The sequence below is a fragment of the Apus apus genome, chromosome 11, assembly GCF_020740795.1.
Source record: "Apus apus isolate bApuApu2 chromosome 11, bApuApu2.pri.cur, whole genome shotgun sequence".
Taxonomy (NCBI): Eukaryota; Metazoa; Chordata; class Aves; order Apodiformes; family Apodidae; genus Apus; species Apus apus.
The window spans coordinates 20,367,786-20,381,652 of NC_067292.1; the positions used below are offsets into that span (position 1 = coordinate 20,367,786).

The 13,867-nt window shown below is 49.9% G+C and overlaps 1 protein-coding gene across 1 annotated transcript; it reads right to left on the minus strand.

Annotated features, from left to right (window-relative positions):
• Positions 1 to 679: 679 nt before the first annotated feature.
• ARL2BP (ADP ribosylation factor like GTPase 2 binding protein) lies at positions 680 to 13,802 on the minus strand. Its single transcript, XM_051629416.1, has 7 exons — positions 13,724 to 13,802; positions 12,711 to 12,815; positions 10,128 to 10,189; positions 7,109 to 7,215; positions 6,606 to 6,691; positions 5,042 to 5,138; positions 680 to 3,646 (listed from the first exon to the last, which is right to left on the minus strand). Exons 2-7 carry the CDS (start codon positions 12,746 to 12,748, stop codon positions 3,566 to 3,568), a joined length of 471 nt encoding a protein of 156 aa, XP_051485376.1. The 5' UTR covers positions 12,749 to 12,815; positions 13,724 to 13,802; the 3' UTR covers positions 680 to 3,565.
• Between the last annotated feature and the right edge of the window lie 65 nt (positions 13,803 to 13,867).

Consider the following 13,867-nt stretch of genomic DNA (forward strand, 5'->3'; position numbering starts at 1 on the left):
CAGTGCTAAACCTTGTCCCTCAGCACCACATCTACAGGGCTTTCAGACACCTCCAGGGATGGGGACTCCACCTCTTCACCCATTGTTATGACACAGTTAAAACTTGTGAGATCTCAACAGACTTGCAGGCAGGTCCATTTGATAGAAAAATTCAATCCTTTTCAAAATCCCCCCCTGGAGCTGGGACAAGTGCCAGGAGGGTCACAGAGTGACCAGCTGCCCTGGCAGCAGCAGCACAGCAGCACACAGCAAACCTGGGCAGAAGAGCATGGCATGGGGGCAGGACTCTGCAGAAAGCACTGAGGCAAGTTCCTATCAAAGTAAGAATTCATCCCCAAGGTTTCAATCATTATTTTTGGATGGGAATCAGCAGCTCCTCAGCTGGGTAACTGCATACCTGAGCATGGACTCCTGCACTCTTGGGAAAAGCTGCTCTTTGTGGCAGGGGTGGACCTGTAAAATCCCATGAGTCCTGGTGGAATGACCCAGCTGATGGAGCTGCACAGGCTCTGGTGCTGGGAGCAGGTTCAGGACACGCCTTTCAAACCCCAGAGCTGCAACTTGGCCTTTTTAGGGCTGTGCCTGAAAAGAGAGTCAACATGAGCTTGTGTGGTGGCCACCAGAACAGAAAGCTGCAAAGTGGCTTTTGATCCAAATTCAAGCAGAAGGACCCCTGAACCCCTTTGAAAACAAACAGACATTTATTGCAATTTACATTTTGCTTTAGCTTCTGGCTTCCATCACTAAAACCTGACAAGCAGAAATGTATTGAAAGAGATTGAAGAAGATCCTGGAGGAGCAGTTTGTTTGGTTTTGTGGTGTTTTTTAAGGACGTGTGGGTGTCTCTGGGGCTGTGCACTCATGGGGGAGGTTTCAACATGCTAGAGTAAGAGCAGACAAAAAACTGCAGAGCCATGAGCATGACATTGTGGAACCCTAATGAGATGAATGACTGCAGCACCCTGTTTGGGATCTACAGCCAGAAGGCCAGGAGGTGACACCCACCACAGCCAGGCAGCTTCTAACAAGCCCTTATGGTCTGTCCAGGAACCCCTCTTGGATTTTGTTGTGTAATTATGGCTTATTTTAGGGCTTGTTTTGCCTGCATGGCCAGGACTCCTCACAAGCATTCAGAAACTATTTCAATTGAACAAAGCCCCTGTGGAAACCACTGCTGGAAACTGGGTTCATCTCATTTGTTCTTGTCAGACACATTTTGTCCACAAACAAAAACCTGTCATGGCCTGGCTGCAATTTTCCTTCCTCTAGGCCAGGTTCTCCTCAGGTGACAGCCACCAGCTGACACCTTCACCACTGCTGAAGAGCATCTCCCCTGCTGTGGGACACATGGGGGTTCTGCTCCCTGTCCTGAGCTTCTCTCTGGCCTTGACAGACTCACTTGGCCCAAGCACGAGACGAAACGGCAGATTAATGTGTGTGAGCAGCCATAGAACAGAGGGTCCCTGCAGCTCCAAACCAGTTCAATTCCACCCACCCAGAGCTGTCCCTGGGGAGTTTTGCTCCAGCTCCACCAGTGACCACTCATCTGGTTTTCACTAGATTCTGAAAAATCCATTCCTGCACTGAGGTTGCCAGCAGTGGAGCAGCAAACCCACCAGAGTGCTACATGACATGGGAAACACGTCCGTGCCCAACCCACCACCAAGCTCATTTTGCTGGAGTGCTGAAAAGAGAGGAAGAAATGGCCCAAATAGGGCAGAATTTGGGTCATTGTGGCTGTTTTTCCCAGTGTAAAATGGCTGGGGCTGAACAAAAGGGAAGCAGAGAACTTTGCACATGAAGGGTGACACATAAAAGCAGATGGATTTACACAACAACACAACTGTCAGCTGAGAGTCCTATGCTGGAACATCTACATATCATCATAGAATCATTGAATCCCAGACTGGTTTGGGTGGGAAGGGACTTTAAAGATCATCCAGTCCCAAACCCCCTGCATGGGCAGGGACACCTCCCACCAGCCCAGGTTGCTCCAAGCCCCATCCAACCTGCCCTTCAACACTGCCAGGGATGGGGCAGCCACAGCTTCCCTGGGCAACCTGGGCCAGGCTCTCACCACCCTCACAGCCAAGAATTTCCTCCTCATGTCCAACCTCCATCTCCCCTCTCCCAGTTTTCATCCATCTCCCTCATCCCATCCCTCCCTGCCCTTGTCCCAAGCTCCTCCCCAGCTTTCCTGGAGCCCCTTCAGGCCCTGGAAGGTGCTCTAAGGTCTCCCTGGAGCCTTCTCTTCTCCAGGCTGAACACCCCAACTCTCCCAGCCTGGCTCCAGAGCAGAGTTGCTCCAGCCCTCTAAAAATTACATTAGAATTCCCAACAGAATCCTCACATTGCAGCACTTCAGATCCTATTAAAATAGTTTGAAAAACTCAGACCAAGAAAACACTGACAGGGAGGAGCTCAGAGGTTACATACTCACACCTGACCTTCCAGGAGCTGCAGGGACAGAACTATTTTTAGTGTCTTCCTGGTGCTGAAAATTGTACATTCTGGGGAGCTGGTGAAGGTGTGAACCCAAATTCACTGTCATCTCAGGCTGGGGTTCAAACACTGGGCATTGTGGCAGACACTGGTGTCCCTGCCCTGGGTGCTGGGGGTTGTTGTGTTGCCTGTTGAGCCCTCTGGAAACGGCAGAAGAAGCCCTGATGGGCCCACCTTGGTTAGGCCCGACTGGGGGGTGCTCCGACCAGGTTCTGGTCCTACCCTCTGGTGGGCTGTGGTGCTGCCAGCAGACAGGGTGGCACCTGGATTTCCTGGGCAGTTTGGGGATTGCCAGGAGGGACCTTCTGACAATGAACAATGACAATGAAGGGTCTCAGATTAATGGGGTGTTTTGACCCAGGTAGAACAATGAATGAATGACCACAGGTCAGAGCTGACTTAGTCTATGACAACAGAGCTCCCTGCCAGGAAGCTGGTTGGGTTTCTCTTGGAGCAGCAAGTCTGCCCACCCCTTAGGTCAGGACACCACCCAAGGAAACTTCTTGAGTGACCTCATCTTTGGGGAGCAATGTGTTTCTCCTAGATACATCACAGAATGGTTTGAGTTGGAAGGGACCTTAAAGATTGGGCAAGTGATTCCAGGAGCCTGAGGGGAAGGGCTTCCCTTGTGTCTGAGATGATGATGATCATCCATGTCATGATTATCTATGTTAGGACTAGTCAAAAAATCTTTGCAATTCTTAAGCAATTGGGGTGTAGTGCATTGATATTCCCAGCTGACATCCCAAGCTGTGGTATTTATTGGAGGGTTGGTTATTTGGAATAAATATTCATTCTTGGTCAGCTTCCTTGTGTTTGGGGGTGTCTCTGTCACGGGCATTTCTGAAACACATTTACTCTGGGAGAGGTGAATATTCTTCTGTGCTCACTGAACAGAATCAGATTTTACAGGCAGGTGTTTTTAGGGTGAGGCCTCTGAAGGTGGAGGGTGAAGGAGTTTCCATCACATAAAAGCACCTGGATTCCCACGATCTTTAGTGCTTTAATGTCCAAATGAGAGCAGCAGCACCAGCTGGAGAAGGAGAGCAGTGCAAGAGCTGTCCTAGGAGGAGGACACTGATGATTTGTTTAATGAAGTCACCACCAACCCACTGCTTAAATCCAAGCTTCGACCTTCTTTTTCCTAGAAATATGGAAGAAACAGAAAAGTGACTTAAAGCTGGTTTGGAATAAGAGCTTAAAAAAACCAATGAAACTGGCAATTCATGTTCTGTTGTGTCAAATCAACATAAAACTAAAGGTCACATGAGCATCCGTGACCACATGCAGCTTCCTGGGAGACTTGAAAATGTCCAGCACAGCATCTATTTTCTCCCACCCATGTCTGTAGGTGGACCCAGACTTCAAGAACTTGCAGAGAAGTCCCTGAAGCTCAGTGGCTGTGGCTCTGCCCAGGTCTCACTTCCACCTGGACAGGAGCACCCAGCCAGGAGGCTCAACAGAGCTCGAGGAACTGGTGAAACCCAACCCTGCCTTCCCAGTGTCCCCAGGGGGGCAAATCCCAACAGGAACTGCTCCTGCTGCTGAGACAGTTTCTCCTCAACCTGCTCCCACTTTCACAACACTTCAAGGGGTGGGGGGAGGTGGCAAGGGACAGGACACTGTGACAACAGCTTTGGCTCTTGTGACTCATTTCATAGAACCACAGAATCCCAGACTGGTTTTAGTTGGAAGGGACCTTAAAGATCATCCAGTCCCACCCCCTGCATGGGCAGGGACACCTCCCACCAGCCCAGGCTGCTCCAAGCCCCATCCAACCTGCCCTTCAACACTGCCAGGGATGGGGCAGCCACAGCTTCCCTGGGCAACCTGGCCAGGGTCTCACCACCCTCACAGGAAAGAATTTCCTCCTCATGTCCAACTTGAATCTCCCCTCTTCCAGTTTTAATCCCTTTCCCCAAATCCTACGGAAAAATCTCATTAAAAAACCTTAATAGTTTTTGTTTGCTTGTTTCTCCAGCCTGGACAGAGGGGAGGAGAAATACAAATGGAATCAGTTAAAAAAGCTAATTTTGGATTGGCTGGGGAACAAAAAAATAAAATGAAGAAAATGTATCACAGAATGGTCAAGGTGAGAAGGGACCTCTGGAGGTCATCTGGTCCAACCCCCCCACTCAAGCAGGGCCCCTCAGGACCACGTCCAGATGGTTTCTGCCCATCTCCAGGGATGGAGACTCCACAGCCTCTCTGGGCAGCCTGTGCCAGTCTCAGCCACCCTCACAGGAACAACCTGTGCCCTGATGCTCAGTTGGGAATCAACACCCAAAGATGCAGAACTAGTTTCTTTCTGAAGAACTGCTCTACACAGCAGCTTCACTCATGCTTTCCAGAAATTATTACATGTATTTTGAGTTTAAACAGCCCCTCACCCAGTGAAGTTCTTTTCCTTCTGACCCTCTGCAGCCTTTGAACAAGCACAGCTACCTCCTGCAACAACAGCCTTGGGTCCTCTCAGGCAGAGCTACACAAAACCAACAGCCATTAATGCCAGTGAAAATAAACACCCCGAGATACTTACAGCTCTGTAATCCAAGAACATTTCTTTGAAAGCCAGAAAGTCAGTGAAAGTGAGAAGCATATCAAATATGTCACCTGCCATTTCATCTTTGTGCTGTCTGGAGAGAAAAAGTTAGGGAATTAGAAATCTCTGGGGGAAAGAAACTCTTTATTTTGAAATGGGATGAGGTCAAAAGGACAAGTAGAACAGTATCAACATTTGAACAAGAAAGTTATTATGGGTATTTTGTAAAGCAAAACTTTAGCCAAATATTACCTTGTAGTGTTGCCAATCCAAGTACATAGAATCACGGAATGGTTTGGGTTGGGGGGACCTTAAAGCTCATCCAGTCCCACCCCCTGAATGGGCAGGGACACCTCCCACCAGCCCAGGCTGCTCCAAGCCCCATCCAACCTGCCCTTCAACACTGCCAGGGATGGGGCAGCCACAGTTTCCCTGGGCAACCTGGCCAGGGTCTCACCACCCTCACAGGGAAGAACTTTTTCCTAATGTTCAACTTGAATCTCCCCTCTTTGAACTTCAGACCATGGATATATTATATTTCTCTACATGCAAGACTGAGGGGTATCACATCAATCTTTGAAAACCAGACAAAGAAACTGGCCTGTAAGTGAATACAAGTAACACCCACCAGCTTTTTTGTTTCTTCCTCCTAGAACATCCAGACAGACCCTGGGAAGGTTGGGGACAGGCACAGGAGGCCCACATGTGTCCCTAAGAAGGAGGGACTGTGCTTGGTAGAAGAAGTTTGCTGGAAACATTGTGGAAGAAAGACTCTGGTGCTCCACATCAGTGTATTTCAACAAGGTTGGACCTGATGATCTTAGAGCTCTTTTCCAGCCTTAATGATTTGATGCTCCTAATGACTTTCTTAACAGTGAGGGTTGAGTTCTGGGTTTACTTTTAATGATTTAATATTTATCAGAAGAAATTTAGCCTCAAACAGTCTGTCTTCTCAGCACACTATGTGCACTCACAGCAACTCCCCAGTGTTTTCTTTAAAAAAATTAAGTAGATTCAAATGTCATAGATACTCAGTTCCCAGTGAGACCTAGTTTGCTTATTCAAGGGGAAATTCAGTGATGGTTCAAAAGTGACCTCTCCATAAAGGTGGTTAAAGCTAAAGTGACCAAATGCAAAAGCTTAAGCCAAACCAAACTTTCCTCTGGATGCTTTTACAAAAAATGACAGTAAAGACATGGTATCCCCGGGCTGCTGAAAGGCCACCAGGCCATTTCAGTGTCCAACAAAGAGCCTGAAAGGGATAGATGAGACCCAGCCTCTTCAGGGTCTGCTTCAAAGTGACAAAGAGAGACAAAACCCTTCAGTGTTCTCATCCTGACTTCTCTTCATACCCCCTAAACCAAACACAGCCCAGGAACTGAGAGCAGCAGAACATGGTGAAGGCAAGAAAAGTGGTCAGCACTGCATTCTTCTTTTAGATCTAAAGAGGAACCTCTAACTAAAGGGAGAACAGTCAAACCTAAGTTTGAATCCAGATGAAGAGAGTTTAATTGAGAAGCAAATTAACCTGCCCCCAAGCCAGAGCAAAGCAGAGACTCACTGCAGTGACAGGGTGAAAGCTGTCATGTCAAAGCCAGGGATCCGATCGAGCAGTTTCTCTTCGATGTGTTTCTCTACCAAAGAGATCTGAAAAAAACCCAAAGAAACCATCTCAGGAACATTGCAACCCATTTCAGGAGTAGTTTTTAAAACCAGAACATCTTTCCTGGCACTTTGTATTATCTTCACTGGGCAACCAGCTGCAGATTCCTCAGCTGGGTGATGCTAATTCACTGATTCTTGAATTCAATACAATAATTCAATTCCATTTTGGATGGGAAACTGGTGAGAACAAAACATCTGTGGAAGTTTTCAGGTGAAACAAAGAGAAAGGAACCTAGAGCTCCAGAAAACACCTTTCTTGCTCATGAAAGACACAGCAGGGAGTGTGTTGGCTCTGCTCCACATAAACCCAGTGTTTTATGATATTTTATAATACAGAACCTGATGTTGGCCTTGAATAAACCAAAAAGCAACATATAAAAAGAATAAGAAGTATCTTACATATTCATTAAAAATAGAAGTATAGATGAGCTTGTTTTCTTCTGAGTCATCAAACTCCTGGTAGTGCTTCTCCATGAAAGTCCTCTGTATTAACTGGAAATCATCATCTGGGCCACAACAAAAGCACATCATGCAGTGAGGATTCAGTCATCCTTTCTGTAACACAAGCCCCTCATTCAGCTCTGCCCTGCTCCCCCCCCCGACCACGAGCCCAGCACACGTGCAGGGACAGTCACACCAGCCCCACAGCTGCCCCTGCCCCCAGCTCTGCCCCAGCTGTGGGAAGGCTGAGGCTGCTGGTGGAGCCAAGTCAGCAGGAGAGCAGCACTGCCATCTGTGCTGGACACAGGGCTTGGCTCAGACAGGAAGGGATGATCCTGCCCACCTAGTAAGGTCTCCAATTAAGAATCCCAGGAGGGTTTGGATTGGAGGGACCTTAAAGATGATCTAGATCCAACCCCCTGCATGGGCAGGGACACCTCCCACCAGCCCAGGCTGCTCCAAGCCCCATCCAACCTGCCCTTCAACACTGCCAGGGATGGGGCAGCCACAGCTTCCCTGGGCAACCTGGGCCAGGCTCTCACCACCCTCACACTCCAGAATTCCCTCCTCATCTCCAACCTCCAGCTCCCTCTCCCAGTTTTCATCCATCCCCCTGCTCCCATCCCTCCCTGCCCTTGTCCCAAGCCCCTCCCCAGCTTTCCTGGAGCCCCTTCAGGCACTGGAAGGTGCTCTAAGGTCTCCCTGGAGCCTTCTCTTCTCCAGGCTGAACACCCCAACTCTCCCAGCCTGGCTCCAGAGCAGAGCTGCTCCAGCCCTTGGATCACCTCAGTGGCCTCCTCTGGACTCTCTCCAGGAGCTCCATGTCCTTTTTGTGCTGGGGCCTCAAAATTTTCACAATTACTTCTTCTAAGTTTAATTTACACTCGGTATTGGCAAAAATCCTCCTGCTCTGTATTTCATTAATAAGGTTATTTATTCTAAACCCCTTTTTGTTCAGGCTCTCAAGTCAGCAAAACATCTGCATTTTTTATTAAAGTGAATTCTTCTTTCCTAAAAGAACTCAAAATACCTGTTTTTTTTTCCCCTCAAATTAAAAAATATTAGTGAATCTCCCAGATTAAGTTTCAGTTGCTGAATATTTTTTTTTCAGGTGGGGAAGGAAATAAGACTAAAAATGAACAGGGCAGGTCAGCACCCAATCCAACAGAACAGGTATAAATATAAAATTCTCTGCCCATGCAGGGGGTTGGATCTAGATGATCTTTAAGGTCCCTTTGAACCCAAACCACTCTGGGATTCTGTGAAATATAAAGTTTACTTGCACAGTTTTAAAATAGCCCAGTTTGAGCTTTCTAAAGCCTAATGAAGATAATTTCAATTCATATTCCTCCATATTCAGCCCCATTGACAGACAAAGGGAGGCTGCAGAGCCCACATCTCCCTGGGAAGGAGGGGGGCAGGGTCACACGATGCCAATTGGCACCAGTTCTGTCTGGGCAGCTTGAAAACGACCTCCTTGGCCACACTGACTCCTCAGTGAGAAGTGGCCCTGAGAACTGAGCACCTTTTGTTGCCTGAGCTCAAAGGATGAACTGGGTAACATGCAACAAACGAGGAGAACCTCACAAAGTGCCAACTGGGCAGCCGTGGTGGCCCTTCCCAGGGCTGCAGTTCTGCTGCAGAAACACAGGGCAGGAGCTGCTCTCCATGCTGAGCAGAGCCAGGACATCCCGAGGGTGACAAAGGGCTCCTGCAGCTGCCAGGCACCACAAACTGCCTGCAGAAACCTCAAGAGCCCCCAAGAATGTCCTGCCAAACATGCTGGGAGCAGTTCAGGCAGAGCTGGGGAAGGGCCAGTGACCTGCCTCCCATCCCCTTGGCAAGAGGGTGTAACATCCCAGAAGAATCACAGCATGTCAGGGGTTGGAAGGGACCTTGGAAGATCAACAAGAACTACCCCCTGCCAGAGCAGGACCAAAACCAGGGCAGGTCACTCAGAAAGGCATCCAGACAGGTCTGGAAAGTCTCCAGAGAAGGAGACTCCACAGCCTCTCTGGGGAGCCTGTCCCAGGGCTCTGTCACCCTCACAGGAAAGAAGTTCTTCCTCATGTTCAGGTGGAACTTCCTGGGCTCCAGTTTGAATCCATTGCCCCTCGTCCTGTCCCAGGGCACAAGTGACAAGAGCTTGTCCCTGCCTTCTTGCTGCCCTCATGTATTGATAGACATTCATTAGATCCCCCCTCAGGCTTCTCCTCTCCAGACTGAACAGCCCCAGGTCTCTCAGCCTCTCCTCATAGGGCAGGTGTTCCAGTCCCTTCATCATCCTTGTAGCCTCCCTTGGACTCTCTCCAGTAGATCCCTGTCCCTCTGGAACTGGGGAGCCCAGGACTGGACACAACACTCCAAGTGAGGTCTCACCAGGGCTGAGTAGAGGGGGAGGAGAACTTCCCTAGACCTGCTGGACACACTCCTCCTGATGCACCCCAGGATTCCATTGGCCTTCTTGGCCACAAGAGCATGTTATTGTCCCATGGTAACTTGTTGTCCACCAGGACTCCAAGGTCCTTCTCCAAGGAGCTGCTCTCTAGCAAATCACCTCCTAACCTGTCCTGGTGCATTTGGTTGCTCCTTCCCAGGTGCAGGACTCTGCACTTGCTCTTGTTGAACCTCATGAGGTTCCTCTTTGCCCAGCTCTCCAGCCTGTCCATATCCTGCTGAATGGCTGCCCAGCCTGGATTTCTAGGTGAGATTTACAGGTGTCTTCACTGTGCTTATTTCTGAAGGAGGGTATGGCAGAGGGCAGAGTTTCCAAGCTGAGGAGCAGGCTTGTTGTGCAAACAGCACATAAGAGACTTTTTGTGGGTATTTTTACCACACTGCAGGTCAGGGACACAAAGGAAGGAAAGCTGCTGTGGGGCAGGCAGGGCTGCTGTAGCTCTGTGTGTGTGTCTGCTGGCAGAGGAGCAGCCTGCAGGATGTTTAGCACCATCTTGGTGTATCTGCTTGCAGAGCTTACCCATAATAATATCCTCCAGATACCCAACGACTGCATCAAACTCAGCGTCAGAAGGGGAGGAGCTGAGAGCAAAGACAGACAGAGCTGCATGAATACAAAGCTCAACCACATCACTGGTAAAATTAACAAGTGTTAACAATATCCTAAGCACCAATAAGCCCAGTAATTACAAGATAACCCAATCATTTCCTAGCTTCAACATACAAAATAAACCCAGGACACTGGAAATTTGCTCCATGGGGCTTCTCATCAGGCCCCTACTGTGTTTTCCCCAGAGAGGTTCCTACAGATGCAGTTTTGCTGGCACTGCTGGTAAGGTACCTCCAGGCCTGGAGCAGGAGGATGTAAAGGGTGTCACTAGAACATGAATGAAGCCTTTTCCAACCCACAACTCCCAGATGCTCCCCTCAGCTTTCCTTCCCCTCTCTGCCCTGTGTAACCCCACGTGCTGATCACAGAGTCCTAGAGAATCTTCTGAACTCCTCAGCCTTGTGGAACCACTTCAAGTCAATGTTCAGACGAGGATCATGTAACTGGAGAAAGTGAAATCTCTACATGCCACAAGAAACACCCCCACATGCTACAGAGAAAAGGCATCACCTCCTAAGGCAAATTCAAAAATCAGCAAATACTAAACACCATTGTGGATCTGAAGTCATCCAGGGAAGGCACTTTTGGTACCAGCATTTCAGGACTCTGGATTCCTGGGCTAAATCTACTCTTGTGCAGCTTGTTCAGACACATTAGATATTCCACAGGATCTCCTTGGCCTTGGCATTCAGAGCTCATCTTTTGGTGGGGGATGGACTCTTCCTACCTGCTCCAGCAGATGAAGGACAGGCTTGTCTCACACAGAAGGGAAACAAGTCTCATAAGACATTTAACAGACATGTTAGCTTTGATCAGTGAAACCACCATTTAAATTAAAATTCAATGTCTATTTCTCTTTCAAATTACTCTTCAGTAAACAGAGCAGAACACTCTTTCAGGCTAAGTTGTAAAAAACTCATTTGAGTTCTTTTGCTCTAGAATCACAGTGCAGTGGAAGGAACCCAACAAGCCACAGGACTCATTCTGAGCAGGAAAAGTGAGAAGACACTTGACTTCAAAAGGCCTCTGATCACCAAGAAATGGTCTAGTAACATTTCTGATCAGTTAAGCCTTGGGAGATGAGCAAAGCCAAGGAAAGGAAAGTGTGCTTGTCCAGCAGAGGGCAGGACACAATCAGGAGAGGAGCTGGCACAGCACAGTGGTCCAAGGGTACATCCCACTTAGGACTTCAGGCAACAGGGCTCCTCATTTCCCAGCCACATGAAAGGACAGGGGACTTGGCTGTGGGTCATTTCTACTCTTCTTTTCAAAAGAGCAGAAACTAAGAACTACTGTTGGGTTTAGAGCTTATTCTAACAGCAGCAGAAAATTGGAAGTATTCAGTTAAACCCCAGTTTCTGTTTCTGAGACAAATCAAGGAATTTTAACTGTGCAAAAATAGCAGTGATTCCATGTCTCTACACAGGATCACAGAGTAACAGAGGTTGGAAGGGACCTTGGAAGATCATCCAGTCCAACACCCCCACCAGAGCAGGACCAAAACTAGGGCAGGTCACTCAGAAAGGCATCCAGACAGGTCTGGAAAGTCTCCAGAGAAGGACACAACCTCTCTGGGCAGCCTGTCCCAGGGCTCTGTCACCCTCTCAGGAAAGAAGTTCTTCCTCATGTTCAGGTGGAACTTCCTGGGCTCCAGTTTGAATCCATTGCCCCTCATCCTGTCCCAGGGCACAAATGACAAGAGCTTGTCCCTGCCTTCTTGCTGCCCTCATGTATTGATAGACATTCATTAGATCCCCCCTCAGTCTTCTCCTCTCCAGACTGAACAGCCCCAGGTCTCTCAGCCTTTCCTCATCAGGCAGGTGTTCCAGTCCCTTCATCATCCTTGTAGCCTCCCTTGGACTCTCTCCAGTAGATCCCTGTCCCTCTGGAACTGGGAGCCCAGAACAGGACACAAACACACCTGCATTCCCACACACTCACAAACCCTGTGGTTTGAACCCTTGTCACCACATCTGGTGTGGTCTAGGCCAGCACAACCTGTGCTGCAGCACCACCCTGTCTCAGGGAAATTTGTGAGAAACTGAAGGAATTAAATCTATCAACTGCAGAGGCACAGGGACATGTCCCCTTCTGCCCCAAGCTCTGTCCTAACATCTACCAGCACAACATTTGGCTGAGAACAACTGTAAAAGGTCTCACATGTCTAGAAGGAGCACATCCAGAGAGGAACAATCTCTGCTTAGAATCAGTGACAGAAGACAACATATTGTCTTGAAAAGAAGAGAGAAATTTTAAATTTAAGATGAACACCAACCCTCTCCCCCTCAATTTTCAGCCTGGTGCTTTGCAGTGTGACTTCACCTAAACCCTGGATCTGGTGTTACCCCTTCCTGGAGCTTTGTATTCTGTGCCTGTCTTCTCCTAAGAGGCAAAATCTGCTAATCAGTGTGGTGTAAACTAAATGTTTGAATTAAGATATTTTAACTAGCCATTAGCTTATTGAAAAGGTGACACAGACTGCAGCAGACTCACATGGCTACAGTGAAGTTTTCCTCATCAGAAGTCTCCATCTTCACTGCATAGCCAGGCTGGAGGGGAAGCTGCTGCTGTCAGTGGTGATTTCTTCTTTTCAAAGCACTAAGGAATAACATGTGACTTGGCATTAACACAAATTTAATTGTTAAATTCATAGAAACATAGAATGGTTTGGGTTGGAAGGGACCTTAAAGACCATCCAGTCCCAACCCCCTGCATGGGCAGGGACACCTCCCACCAGCCCAGGCTGCTCCAAGCCCCATCCAACCTGCCCTTCAACACTGCCAGGGATGGGGCAGCCACAGCTTCCCTGGGCAACCTGGGCCAGGCTCTCACCACCCTCACACCAAAGAATTTCCTCCTCATGTCTAACCTCAATCTCCCCTCTTCCAGTTTTAATCCCTTCCCCCTTGTTCTCTCCCTCCCTGCCCTTGTCCCAAGCCCCTCCCCAGCTTTCCTGTATGAAACGAAGCCAGATGAGCTCCAGGTGCCACCCCAGAGCTCATAGGCCAAGCGTGGGGCAGCCAGCCCGTGTGCCAGGCCAGGGGCTCTGCCCAGCGCTGCTCAGTGTCCCGGCACACCCTGGGCCCGCGGCTGCGAGCAGCTCCTGGCCCGTCCCGCAGGGCAGGGCCCGCAGCAGGACCGGGCAGGGCCCGCAGCCGGTGGCCTCTGGGTGCCTGCAGAGCCACCCTGCTCCTACCACCCTTGCCGGGTTGTAGCCAGCGCCGGCTTTCGGAGCAGCCCGCGGAGGGCGGGCACAGCCTCCGGCATCGCCTCAGGGCACCGGCGCCGCAACGAGCCTCTCCCTGCCCCCCGCTTCGGATTCCCGGCTCCTGGGGAGAGCGAAGCCCCCGAGGGCCCAGGCTCCCCATCCGCCTCATCTCCTCCTCAAAGGGCCCCAGGCGGCCGGCTGCCCTCATCGTCCCTCTCCAAAGGGCGCCCAGGTGTCCCACCCCCGTCGGTTCCCCCTCCCCAGAGCAGAGCGGGCTCCCGGCCCGGCCCGCACCCACCGCCGCTCAGCGCCGCGCCGCCATGGCCTGCCCTCCGCCCGCCCGTCTCCAGGGAAACGCTTCCTTCCGCCCCGCCCGCAGCCAATCAGAAAGCAGAGGAGGGGGCAGAGGGCCCGCCCACAGCCCGGAGAGCCAATGGGAGAG

Bases quoted from the DNA above. Each gene is read 5' to 3' on its own strand.
- ARL2BP (XM_051629416.1), bottom strand. From the start codon at position 12,748: ATGGAGACTTCTGATGAGGAAAACTTCACTGTAGCCAT. The intron at 6,692-7,108 runs GTAAGATACTTC...GGTTTTTTTCAG, and splicing joins CTTCTATTTTTAATGAATAT to ATCTCTTTGGTAGAGAAACA. The intron at 3,647-5,041 runs GTAAGTATCTCG...CCATATTTCTAG, and splicing joins TGTTCTTGGATTACAGAGCT to GAAAAAGAAGGTCGAAGCTT.